This window comes from Sinocyclocheilus anshuiensis, unplaced genomic scaffold (genome assembly GCF_001515605.1).
Source record: "Sinocyclocheilus anshuiensis isolate Anshui unplaced genomic scaffold, SAMN03320099.WGS_v1.1 scaffold220, whole genome shotgun sequence".
In the NCBI taxonomy this organism is placed as follows: Eukaryota; Metazoa; Chordata; class Actinopteri; order Cypriniformes; family Cyprinidae; genus Sinocyclocheilus; species Sinocyclocheilus anshuiensis.
The window spans coordinates 573,396-587,464 of record NW_015554086.1 but is presented as its reverse complement, the minus strand read 5'-3'; the positions used below and the strand labels follow the sequence as shown (position 1 = coordinate 587,464).

Sequence of the window (14,069 nt, the reverse complement as noted above, 5' to 3'; positions counted from 1 at the left end):
TGTCTAGAGTAATTTTTGCTTATTAGTATGGTTGAACTGGATCATCGAAGGTCAGAAGCAAAGACATTGGTTAATAGAATGGGATTAAATACATAAAGGATATTTGTGTTGTTTAACATTTAATTATTGCAGGTTTGCGTCATATTCTGAGTTGCATTATTTTTATTCATTTTGAGGAATACTGAATCTGTTTGTTTTTTTTCTGTGAGTGAGATGAATTAATGCATATTCATATTTATTTTAGAACTACAGTAACATCTTGAACAGATTTCTCTCAACATGGGGACAGGAGAGCTGTCAATCAATAAATTGGAAAAAAAAGTAACTTGCGTTACTTATTTGAAAAAGTAACTCAGATATTCTGTTGTAAATTAAAAAGTAATGCGTTACTTTACTAGTTATTTTAAAAAAGTAATCTGATTACGTAACTCGCGTTACTTGTAATGCGTTACCCCCAACACTGGTCATTACTCTCACCCAATCACTGATAATAGTATTAAAAGTAGGAAAATGTTCTATTAAAGTTTTTTTCTTTTCCTCCCCGTTCAGTGCTGATGATTTATGAAATATCCTTCAGTGACGAAACCGAGAGAGCTGTCTATCTAGTGTTGGGCATCAAAGCGTGTTCCGAATCAACTGCACGCGCCTGTAACACTCAAAAATGCCGTCTAGGTAGGTTTTGAGACAAACCAGAGACTGACAGCTGTTTGTGCTTGCGAATAAAACAGAAACCTTACCTCGGTTATCTTCATCCATGTTCATTCTGCGAAGGGATTTGATGTAAATAACGTCCTAGTCTTAGATTACTACCCTTATAATATAACACCGGTCTGTGAAAAACAAAATTAAATCATATTAGGATACACACTGAGCTCATCGTAACCCAGTTCAGGGGCTGTTCTAAATGTCATTCGCATAATCCATAAATTGCTGCATAGATGAACATAAATCCTGGTGAAATAAATGAATATGCAGACCGCTCTCCGCCAGCTCCCATTCGCCTTCATCCATAGAACGACTAGTGAGAAGAAACAGCTTCATTTAGCCAACGAATAGAGGCTCCGCCCATCACCATAATCTATGAATATATGGCTGATACTAAGTGATTGCATCCTGGTCTTTGCCTAATCTAAATAAATCAAAGACCATAAGAATAAAATGAAAATATTAAAATAAAAATCCGACAGAATGCATTGTAATTTCCTATTTCTAATGTAGGCTATTGCTGTTAGGTGCACGAAAAGCATGAAAAAAGATTAAAGCATGTTTTGATTACTTTGTAATTATATAATATGGATAATGTCATTTAATTTGATTAATATTACACGATTATAAAAAAAATATCATTCATAAAGCATGTATCATTATTTCTTCATTGATGTATATATGGGGAAGTCGTGGCCTAATGGTTAGAGAGTCGGACTCATAACCCAAAGGTTGTGGGTTCGAGTCTTGTACCGGCAGGGATTGTCGGTGGGGGGAGTGAATGTATAGCGCTCTCTCCCACCTTCAATACCACGACTGAGGTGCCCTTGAGCAAGGCACTGAACCCCCAACTGCTCCCCGGGCGCTGCAGCATAAATGGCTGCCCACTGCTCCGGGTGTGTGTTCACAGTTTGTGTGTGTTCACTGCTGTGTGTGTGCACTTTGGATGGGTAAATGCAGAGCACTAATTCCGAGTATGGGTCACCATACTTGGCCACATGTCACGTCACTTTTGTATTTCTTATAATAAGTTCTACTGAATATAAGAGACCTGTTAACAGGCCTAATGAGGTAATATGCAATATCCTGAACTTCATATGCAAGAATGATGTCAGCATTAGGGTGGAGAATCCCAGGTTCCTACAGAGACTGTACAGTGTACAGGAACTTGCCTGTTTTTCCGGACACCACATGTCAGCCAGTATTAGTCAGACTATTTTCCAGGTAAGCTGAGGCCATTATCCCGCCAAAATGTCTAACCTTTTGTGTCATGAATTCCATCTTGAGTGCAATGTGTTTTGCGGCTTTCCAAAGAATCATGCAAAATCCATTCAACAGCTCATGAAAGTCATTGTCCCTTTGAAACAAAAACATCCTCTGATGTTTCACTTCATTAGCATGGATTTAAATGCCCCATTATTACTTCACAGCAAACAGGTTTTGTATTTTGCTGATGGCATCATTCAGTCAAATAAACTTAGACTCCCTCAGTCCTATGAAACTGAGAGAGTTTTGTCTCTGTGTCTCTAAAACTGACATCTAAAATATTTAAGTGATCCCATCTGAGGATGTTATGTAAGGTATAACTGGATATGAGGAAATCAAAAGAGCAGAATGTAATGTTCTGTGACCGCAGCACACAGCCAGGCCCTGTGCGTGAGGGAAAGACTATGAAGTAGGTGCAGGGAAAACAGGGGCTTCAGGGTGGGAATGACATCCTGTGTGGGAAACAGATATCCGCTGAAGCTCAGGAAGAGAATGTTGTTTGCATTTTTCCTTTTTTCGAGGGCAAAAAAACTCTCCCATGAACTTCACTTGTAACACCCAGCTCACTCTTAGACCAAACAAAGATGCATTTGATTCAATAATACAGCTCTGATGCCGAATTGACTAATTAATGTCAATCTCTGTCAAAACAGCTGACAACAGGTTGTTTGTAGAGAACCTCTTTAGCCAGTCTACAATAGAGTGGAAACCTGGGATCTGTAGATTAGTATGAAACAGAGTTTACTTAAGCAATACATTTTTGCATTGATAAGATGTACGCACCACACCACCAGATAATAGTAATGACCATCCATCCATTCATTCATATGTATATTACAGAGAGAGAGAGAGAGAGAGAGAGAGAGCGAGAGAGAGAGAGAGAGAGAGAGATACTCAATTTGCTAAATGTTTAGCATTATATGAACGCTATTGAATGAAAACAAAAGAAGTCCCACTTTTTTCTTTTTTTTTTTTAACAATTTGTTTATTGAGAATTAACCAATTTTGCCAGTATGGTATACAGAAAAAAATGGGTTAAATCTCTTTACATATTAATAATACTAAAAGAAAAACAACAATTAACATAAAGAAAGGGAAGAAAGAAACAAAGCACAGGTCAGTTCAAAACACCACTCAATAAGAGAACTTGGGGATACTAGCCATGCATACCTGGGATACAAATAAAACAACAAGGGGTAATTTAGTAAAAACAGTAAATGAATAAATGACAGACAGCTTAATAATAAATTGTGGCTGAAGGTGATAAAAGAATCAAGTATTTATCAAAGTAATTTGATTCTTTGATCTTTCTCCCTCCTTCATTATATTACAAAAATCTGAACATGAAATAAAGGATATAAAGGGTTTCCAAATATTTTAAAATAAAGTCACTTTACCTTTCAGAATATATTTAATCCTTTCCATTGACAAACATGTTGTTGATCCACTGTATAATGGGTGGTTTTTCTACTTTCTTCCCATGCCATTAGACACTTTGCTTGTATTATACATATTTCAAAAAGTTTCCGAGTGCTGCTATACAATATTCTCAGGAAAAATTCCCAAAAGAAACATTTCTGGGTTCATTGGAAAATGTACAGATACCATCTTAAAAATAAGTTTTTAAGATGGTATCTGTAAATTTTCCTCTCTCCAAAACTCCTGCACCTGTGAACAATCCCACGTACAGTGCAAAATTGTCCCACTTTTTAACTTTTATAGACTGGCAGGTTTAAGAGCAAGACAATGTCACTGCATATCCTCTGGAAGCCACTTGCACATGTTTGCTGGTAGAAGCTGATAGCATAGACAATGGACATAACCTTCATAGATGTTTACATAAAGACCCCACATACAGTGAGTGGTGCCAACATGCAAATTAGTAAGATGCTGTCTCATGGCTTTTCATGATAGCATTGGTTTAAATTTTAACATCCACATCATATTGAATGTTGTTCCCTTTGTTATAAACTTGATTTTGCATTCTGCTGTTTATTACCAGCTTGCGTGCTATGGAAGTAGTACCTATGGTAGTATCAAGTATCTTCAAATATTCTGTAATGGTACATAAATGCAGTCTCTTTCAGTAGTATATACCATGCACTAAAGTATTACTATTTTAAATCATAACTGCTTTAATACTTTTAGGTTGCTTGTTTGTGTAAAGAGTATTTACACCTGTATTTTGAGATGTAAAATGTATTTTGAGATTTGTTTACACTGACCAAATTCTGCTGTCGTGACAGTTTTCAACCACATTGGGTTTGTAGTGTACATGCTTTTGCATTAAATTTCTGTACGTTTAAACAATGCTGAAAGTCCATATGCTCAACTCACAAGAGTTTGATATCAACATGGATGATATCAACAGTGACACAGATCATCTAAAGTTACACTAAACAACATTTTTTACAAGCATGTTCTATTTTCTGTGGTGTTTTCAAAAAAGTAGCTCAGTTTGTTTGTAAAAACATGTCATTTAATTCTCTGCTCCCTCAGCAAAAAAGCATTTTTGTAGCTGTAGCACTCAGCTTTATAGTATTCCACAATGTAAGAGTAAGGAAGAGCTTAAAACTAAAGTGGTGGATAAGCAGCAGTCGATGAAAGACTATTAAGAGACATCTTCATCATCTTTATCTCAATGATGAATTGGTTTTTAATATTAGATCACGTAGCAATAGTAATTAACAAAATTGTCATAGCCAAAAACATGACATACTGAAAAACAAATAAAAAACAAACAAGGGACAGTCTGGAAAACTTCATTCAAAAGCACTACGTTTAGAATCAGTTGTCAGATACCAACACACTAGACAACATTATCTTTTATAGTTGTAACAGCTTTCAGGCAATTCTACTACTCTCCTGTAGTAATGTAGCCTGTCAGATACCAAAAGATGTAAAAAATGCCCACATGTGGCTGTGGGAAGAAAAGCAACCATGTCAAGCAAATTATCACTTTCAATGAGCTACAAACAGAGAGAGAATAAGGAAAATATATATTTAGAGTTCTATTATAATATATATTTATTAATTATAATTAATCTGGTGTTGGCGACCGTTGTAGCAGAGCTTCCTAGAGGTTCAAGACAGCCGACTGGGTTCCAGAGCACCCTGGTTGCCCACGTCATGCTGCCTCATTTCCAAAGGCCTCGTCTCATTTTCTTCAGTCCCAGAGCTTCTTTTCCTACCAATTCTGCTCCAGTGGTTCCTGTCAAGGCAATTTCTTGTCACCATTGCACCAGAGGTTTTTTGGCTGCCAAAATGTTTCTCTCATAGCCACAGAACCAGCTTCCATTCATGAGTTCCTTGTCATGACAGCTTTCCTTCTTGTCTTGGCAGTTTGTGTTGTGGACAACAAGGAAGAGGAGCTCTTTGCTATGGATGTCTCAGTACACACTATGAACAAAACATAAAGCAAGTTTATGTGTTGAAAAATATATTTTTCTTTGTCTTTGAAGCAATTTAAGAATAGCGGTCATACAGTCTTAACATCTGAATCCATGCTGCTATTAAAGCAAAAATGTTAACAATTATTAAAAAATATTTTTTAAAGCATTAGGCTATTTAAAGTGAATTGAAGTCCATTCATGTTTCAATAAAAAAAATGAGCAGTGACCACGCACATTAAAACTGCACTAAGTTGCCTTTTCTATATTAAGAAGATTTATCCCTTTAAAGAAATTACTTGACAAATCAGTTTTTGATGACTTGAGTCAAATAAGGGGTCTGGGCCTTAGAAGTATCATGACAACATTGACATGTCTCTCACTCCATCTACTGGTGAGTCTACATAAATGCATCAGGTTCATTTTAATGTAGAGAGTGTTTAGTATCGGGGCAGTGCTGGTTTTGAGTATTCTTCAAGCAAAAGCTTTTGGTCGGGGTGGGCAAGTCTGGCCCTTGAGATCCACTTTCCTAAAGAGTTTAGTTCCAACTCTAACCATAGCAAGCTAATGAAGGTCTTCAGGATTACTATAGGCTGTGTCCAAAATTGCCCCCTATAACCTTATGGGCACAATTTGAGGGGACACCCATGGTGAACATTACTGAATGCACTCATTCAATCTCATAATGCACCTCAGTCCCAACTGTGCAATCAATGTATATTCATCGGCTAGCTGCTGTACACATGCACTGTAAAGGTGATGATACATGGGGCAACTATTTGAGCAATTTTGCTGAGCAATGTTGTCGTCAATGGGCAACCAGGTGAGACACAGGGTTTATGACCAATCTAAAGTATCCAGATAGAAATTTGTTGCCCATTCTCAATTGGAAAGTGCCCATGCAATGCAACATTGCAGCTTACAATCCTCAATACAAACCTCAAAAGTCAGCGAATACTACAGTTAAAAAAAGAGTACAGTTAGAAAAAACAAAGTAAAAAAAATAAAATAATAATTGTTATTTAACAGTTACAAATACGTAAAATCTTACCTTTGATCAAAATAAAACACTTTGTCTAAATTATATTCCAATGCACTTTATTTCTAAAGTACTGTGGATTAGCATCATGTTAGTAAATCTACAGAAATACATACAATAGTACAAACTTATTTACAAAAAAATGAAGTAACACCTTGCCTACACAAGTTGTACTGTAAGTGCCTCTTCAAAAGCACATAACCCATTACAGTCAGTCACAGGCAGTAAAAATTTCTGACTTACTCTGAATCTACTTTAGACAACAGGACAAATGAATCTGGAACCTTTGACACCTTATTGCAGACTGCTGCAAGTTGTCATGTGCAACAACGGACACATGCAGTGTAGACATGGTGTAAGAGTTTCCGTAACGAGCAGTCACTCTCTCTAATTCAGATGATGACTGTGCTGCCTTCTCTCCAAAAAGATATAAAATTTTGTCACCACTGAAAAAGTGAATTTAGTGAATATTGATGTGAACGGATTTTAGAAATCACATTTGTAATATGGACTGTCTGATGTTACATTAGTGCTCTTAAGTACTTGCAATGATGTTGAAAATGTCAATAAACGATAAACAATAAACTCTTTCTAATGGCCTCAAATTTGCTGCAATTAGTAAGGAAGGGAAGCTCATCCTCCACATCTTTAATCAGTTTTCATTATATAAAAACCTTCTTCATTGTCAAAGGAAAAAAATACTAACCTGTTTCCAAAGTACACACATTACACTTTATACAGATTGGCTGTTAGGAACTGCTTACAAGATGAATATTGTTTCCAATATACTTGCTACACATAAATCCCAATTGGCAGTCATCAATAAATATATCCAAACAAAGCCTCTCAGCAAATACTGTATAATCACTAACAATTTAGCATCCTTGTTAACGCATGACATGCGACTCCAGTTTTCAATACTTATTGGGTCTTTCCCTGACTTTGGAATTGATTTTCATAAACTTCTCATGTTCCCCAATTTATTTTTAAAAAATTGTGGTGGGTTTACTTTTTTGCTATTGTATGACCTCAAATGCAGTAGGCATGCAGGCCTATCTCTTATGTTATCATTAAGGGAGCACAAAGACTGCTAGATCTTGTCATGAACCTCAGGGAAAAATGGAGCAGGTATCTAGGGGATGGCAGTGTGGCTTCCTGGCTGCAGCAACCACATATCTATTCCATTCCTCGCTCGATTCCTCCTACAATTTACCATACTTTTCAACAATACAGTGGAACGCAACAGTTGCAAAAACACTGTATGATTGGTAAAAGCTTAATTACATGTGCAATAGAATATGTAATTATTTCCCATTTCTCAATGTCCATGATAGTCATCCCTGGCCAGTAATGCCTGGCACACAATGCGTTCCAGGTTTTAAATATCCCACAATTGGAGTGCTGTGGAATTCCTCAAACAGCAGTGTGTACTCCTACTTGGTCTTCACCAAAACATCTGCAACCATAAATTAACCTTCTTAATTTATATTGGATATTTACCAAATTCAAAGTACTTCTGGCACAAAATGCTGACTTTGTCACTAACCTTTGACTCTGACATATTACCTCAAATTCTGCCATTCTGTCTTGTTGTACTGTACAGGGTACATACTGTATACATTTTAGTGAAGAGATTTAAAACTTCTCCATATATTTCTTCCATGATTGCAATGCTGTCAGAGCGACAAAGGATTCAGGAGCAGACTGATGGCAAAGCAGGACTTTCTTTTTAAACACATCAAAAATTCAAATCAATCTTAGAAGACAGAAAACAAAAACAAGGTAGCTCACTTGGAAACAAAGGAAAGGGACAGTACAGCAGGCACCAAGGAGAAATGGCACAGAGAGATGGCAGATATAGAGTGGGCTAATCCAAGAGGGTAAACCAAAGAGCAGAGGAGTCGTCAGCATCAGAAGAGTGAATGGACCAGGCAATCAAACTGAGAACTGAATCAAAAAGATGTAATCCAGAGAACATGCAGAAATCAAGACCAAGAGGAGCAAACACACCGGACTAACTCGGATTAGAGCAGAGATAATGTAGAAGACAAGAGTAAGAGAAATACAACTTCAATAGACAGAAAATGCTACCTGTTCCCTGGGAATCCGGCCAGCAAAGTGGACTCTGAAAGACAAAAACAAACACACTTGGGGAGACAAGCACACAGACACCTAGAGACCTGAAACTGCTGAATATACTGTACGAGTTAGGATTCACCACTTATGATGTGTCAAAGCATTATCAGATATTATTCCATTCATTTTGCTTTTATTTTAATGTTGTACAATATCAACAACCATAAATATTGTAGTTCATTTACAGTGACTAACAAATCACTGTTTTCTTTCTTTCTTTTAATTTATGTTTTTAACAAATAAACATAGCCAACAAATTTAGGCACACAAGCAGTTTTTTTTAATCCAGTTGTCTTGGACTTTATACTATGGAAGCCCGTTTCCACCACTGAATAAAAAATAAAAAGGTGATTGTGTTATTTGTTTTTAACAAATAAACATAGCCAACAAATTTAGGCACACAAGCAGTTTTTTTTAATCCAGTTGTCTTGGACTTTATACTATGGAAGCCCGTTTCCACCACTGAATAAAAAATAAATCTCACAATTCTTACTTTTTTTCTCGCAATTGCGAGTTTACATCTCGCAATTCTGACTTTTTTTCTCAGAAATGCGAGTTTATATTTCACAATTCTGACTTTATAGCGAGTTTATGTCTCAATTCTGGGAAAAAAAGTCAGAATTGCGAGTTTGTATATCACAATTCTGAGGGAAAAAAGTCAGAATTGCGGGATGTAAAGTCGAAATTGAGAAAAAATATTTTTTAAAAATATTTCTAATTCATGGGCTGGGATTCTGCTGATTGTGAATGACCTAACAACATGCGTTATCAGGCTTCCACCTGTTGACCAAGTTATTGTAAGAAAAAATTATCAAACAAATCGCTTTAATTTGTATGAAACAATAAATTAAACAATGATTGCAAGCCAACATTCAGTCATAAACATCTATAACAGCGTATAGCTATAAATCCAGTAACTCCCAACCCTTTTACTCAATTTGTAATAGTGTTTTGTGTATATTTTACTTTGTTTATTCAAAACAAAACTGCACAAAACAAGGCTTTAGGGGCCAATTCACACAGAACGCGTTTTGCTTTGAAAAACACGAGACGCATGCGCACTAACTGCAAAGCCGCAGAGCTAAATAGACAAAAAGGCACGTCCGTCTAACGCATACATAGAAAAACATGTTGGCTGTGAACATAATTAACTTTTCAAATATATTTCAAATATATATATATATATATATGTGTGTGTGTGTGTGTGTGTGTGTAAACCATGTAAAGCAGTAATCACTGAGAGATCATTACAACAATCGGTAAGTTCTTTGATATTATAGCTGTGTTTTAACCCGGAAGGTTTTGTATCTCGATTTTGAGGCTGGCTTCACTTAGGCATTTAATGCAGTGTTGCCAAGTCCGCGGTTTCCCCCCGGAACGTGATAGTGCTAGTTTTGGCCGTGGTTAGCCCTTTTTTTGAGTAGCAATTGGACTGGTTTTGTTACACAGACCTGGCAATCCTGATTGAATGAACGTACAGGTGACCAAGCTACGGGTATTTTAGGTGAAACAGGTATCGCACATCCAGAAATGAAAACAACTTACTTCCTCGCGAACTTTCTTATCACTTCTTTGAGTACAGGTGACCAAGCTACGGGTATTTTAGGTGAAACAGGTATCGTACATCCAGAAATGAAAACAACTTACTTCCTCGCGAACTTTCTTATCACTTCTTTGGGCATTATGGTTGGTTTGTCATTATCTAAACTTGCCAGGCCAATACCGGCGATAGCGCATCACTTTGGGACAAAAGGCAGGTACGAGGAAGTGAACCCACATCTATTAGATGACATTTTGTTTGTAAACAAATCACTGGTAGCTCCCCCCTCTCCAGATTGCCGTGCCATTCATATGGTGTCTGTTATCCGTCACGGGACGCGCTATCCAACCACCAAAAATGTGAAAAAGATCGCGCGATTGTTTGATCTGGTCGTGTCTCACGCGTCGGGTTCAGCCTCATGGCTAAATGACATTAAGACATGGAAGATGTGGTACACTGAAGACATGGACGGCAGACTGGTGGAGAAAGGGCGCGATGACCACAGGCATTTGGCTATGAGACTGGCACAGTCGTTCCCCACTTTGATTTCTGAGGATCATCTCCGTGCCAACCGCATTGAGTTCATCACCAGCTCCAAGCATCGCTGTGTTGATAGTGTCAAAGCTTTTCAAGAGGGTCTTCACCGACTCTGGGATGTTCAGGGTAGGCTTAGTGTCCCTTACTTAATAGATGTTTTGTTGGTCTCTTAAACATTTTAACTTAAGAGATAGTTCACCCAGAAAATAAAAATAATTTCTCACCCTCATTCGTGACCTGTATGACTTCAGAAAATGTTAAATTAGTAGCCAAACAGTTTTGGTGACCACTGACTTCTGTTGGACAGAAAATCATTGGAACATTTCTCAAAATATCCTCTATGTTTCATACAGGTTTAGATCAACACGAGTTAACTTGCTTAATGACCAATAACTCCAGAAGATTTCCAGCAAAATCCTAAATATTTCTTATTAATGTTTACTTCATAGTGCATATTTTTCTTTACATTTAAATAACACCACAACTTTCTGTTTATTTTCAGATTTAAATTAAAGTTGTAGACTTATTTTTTTTTTATAGATTCAATGGAGTCAAATATTTTTTAGCCCCACCTTGGTAGTAAACAAAGGCAGATTGCTGAATTCTCAGTTGACTACAGCACTTTTAGGGCTAGCGTATAAAGACACTGAAACACCATGAGAAATTTCCTTGGTACATCTGCCATAAAGTGCCTATTACTATCTTTATAGACTGTTTAAACAACTCTGCACCAGGTTTACCTGTAATCCAGTAAGCTTTATAGTTGAAGTAATGGCCCTTGGTAACTGTTGTTCAAGTAACCACACTTTTTATTTTATAGATATGGATTACAAACACTATGTGGATGATTCACTCATGAGATTCTTTGACCATTGCGAGAGATTTGTTGAAAGTGTTGAGAAAAACAAAACAGCTTTGAAGGAGGTAGAACGCTTTAAATCTTCAGCAGAAATGGATGCAGTACGGAGGAAAATATCCAGTCGCCTTCAGATTCCATACAGTCAATTCACCCCAGGTAATTTAGCTTTTTATATTAGTGGACAATTTGTCTGACTGTTCAGTTGTAGTTGTTAAATGTAAATGTGTCAATTAAAATAATCCTAATCTTGATTTAAAATTTGTTGCTAGATATGGCAGAGGCATCTTTCTTTTTGTGTTCCTATGAGTTTGCCATCAAATCAGAGAACTCCCCTTGGTGTGATCTGCTGGATGAGTCTGACGCTCAAGTACGTATGTCTGGTTGGAAATTCAACACTTCCATTTTCAGTGGATCTAATGAATGGTATTAAGATTCAAATAATAATTGGATATGTCAGCTCCATTACATAGAACTGTTTTTATTCAGCATTTATTACATCTTTGCTATTGCATTGATGACACCTACACACACAAAATGTATATACTCTGAATACTCTGAATTTAAGATTAGATTTGAGCTCATAAAATAGATTTATTGAGCATAGAGTTCGCCTGAGTTTCTCAACCGCATTAAACTTGGCAACCAAATGTATGTTCTCTTATCCAGTAACATGTTTTTGGCCTCTTGTTAGGTCCTGGAGTACAAAAATGACCTGAAACAGTACTGGAAGAGGGGATATGGACATGACGTCAACCGTAAATCCAGCTGCCCTCTCTTTCATGATATTTTCAAGCGTCTTGAAAAGGCTGCTAATGACTACAGGTTAGGAGATTGAGATGTGGACTGGTTCCCATCCCATTTGTGGCGTATTTGTCCACTTAAAATACTCCGTAGAACATATTGATGTTTGTGTTCATTTGTGTTTTTACTATCTCCTGTAATCTAACAGATTTGGAGAGGTAAAAAAGACTGCCACCATCCAGGTTGGACATGGTGAAACCCTGCTGCCTCTGCTCTCTCTGATGTCCTTCTATAAGGATGAAAAACCTTTAACTGCAGAGAATTTTTCATTGCAGCACAACCGCACATTCCGCTCCAGTCAGATTGTACCTTATGCTGCAAACTTAGTCTTTGTCCTGTACGAATGCAGTGATGGACTCAGAATACAGTTGTTTCTCAATGAGAAGTTAATGACCTTTCCCAACATGAACCATTCGGCTCCACTGTATGAAACGGTCAGAAAGCATTACTCAAAGCTCCTTAATGGCTGTGAGTTTAATAAGGAATGTAATGTGCCTCAGTCAAACCTCAGGAACACTGAACTTTGAGTTTATTAAATAGTGGCTTACAAGGATGAATTACTGTGCACTTGCAATGACTGCATCTTTATGTTGTATTTTTGATTGTACTTTTTTCTTCATGTTGTGGTTGAAGGTTTAATATGTTGCTTTATTTATTTTAATGGTTACTACATTGCCAGAGGGGGGTGAAATTTGTGCTTTAAGAATTATTTATGTTTGTTCTTGTTTTATTTGCCAAAGAGAATTATGGTTATACAGTGCCAAATCATTTGTAATTTTGTAATGAAAGCAATTTAACAGAAAACTTGAAGTTTTTATATTTTATTTTAATAATAACTGCATTTTCTAGTGGGTAGTTCACTTGGTGGGGTTTTATAAAAGTCAAAGACCACATGGGATCAGATCCAATCTTGAAAATGGGTTGTTCATAAGAAAAAAAAAAAAAGAAATCTGAAATCATAGTTTTAATCTGGATCAAACCTTGGTATGTGTTGTAACATTTTTTTTTTAGTAAGATTGGGATCCCTTTGATCCAGTATTTTTTGATATTTTTTTTCAGGAACCAAATGTAATAAAATAAATGTTTATTCAAACATTTATATTTTGCACTTGCTTTGTTTAACTGTTACGGTGGTAAAGCACATAAAATAAGAGTAGGCTATCTATAAAGCTTTTCAGTTCATAAAAGTAAATATATATATATATATATATATTGTCCACATTATCACTCAAACGGCTGTTAATATCAAACAAAAATAATATATTTAATTTTAAATGTCATTAGTTACTTTATATTAATTACGATGACACAATCATAAGAGATGAACCAAACATTTTATTGCATGTATTTTTGTTTACTTTTATTTATTTGTTGTGGATCAGATGAGAGGCTTGACTGTTTAAAAGAAATTGAAAATGGATGCGGATGTTTGTATTCATTAAGTGTGCAATTTTCTGTCTCTTCAAATCAAAACACAAAGTGACCCAACATTGACTATTCTAACTGTGATTTATCTTTTATAGCTAGTAGCCTTCATTGTGATATGGAGTTCCATTTAGAGTACTGGTAATCCGCATTTGATAATCTGGAAATATTTGTATATGGATCTGAGTGATATAATGTTAAAGATGGATGGTATAATGGATTACCTGATCCTCAATAGCAAAACATGAGATTTCCAAACCTGGATCGTTTAAAGGGGTCATATGATGTTGCTAAAAACATTATTTTGTGTATTTGGTGTAATGCAATGTGTTTATGCGGTTTAAGGTTCAAAAAACACATTTTCCACATACT

General features: G+C 36.3%; 2 protein-coding genes across 4 annotated transcripts in view; one reads left to right on the top strand and one right to left on the bottom strand.

The window, feature by feature from the left end:
• Nucleotides 1-1,026, bottom strand: part of cyth3a (cytohesin 3a) — a 16,147-nt gene extending 15,121 nt beyond the window's left edge. The window contains exons 1-2 of the mRNA XM_016461410.1: nt 978-1,026; nt 738-830 (exon numbers count right to left, since the gene is read on the bottom strand). Of these exons, the coding sequence (XP_016316896.1) occupies nt 738-762 (25 nt within the window). The 5' untranslated portion in view covers nt 763-830; nt 978-1,026. The remainder of the gene's footprint in view (nt 1-737; nt 831-977) is intronic.
• An 8,887-nt stretch (nt 1,027-9,913) lies between these two features.
• minpp1b (multiple inositol-polyphosphate phosphatase 1b) lies at nt 9,914-13,307 on the top strand. Of its 3 annotated transcripts, none has more exons than XM_016461306.1 (6): nt 9,914-10,015; nt 10,118-10,738; nt 11,433-11,627; nt 11,741-11,838; nt 12,163-12,293; nt 12,421-13,307. In XM_016461306.1, exons 2-6 carry the CDS (start codon nt 10,168-10,170, stop codon nt 12,797-12,799), a joined length of 1,374 nt encoding a protein of 457 aa, XP_016316792.1. In that variant the 5' UTR covers nt 9,914-10,015; nt 10,118-10,167; the 3' UTR covers nt 12,800-13,307. The 3 variants fall into 3 exon arrangements, with proteins under 3 accessions (XP_016316792.1, XP_016316791.1, XP_016316793.1); XM_016461305.1 differs by having other exon boundaries at nt 9,914-10,111; nt 10,214-10,738; XM_016461307.1 differs by lacking the exon at nt 9,914-10,015 and having other exon boundaries at nt 10,236-10,292; nt 10,370-10,738.
• The last annotated feature ends 762 nt before the right edge of the window (nt 13,308-14,069 follow it).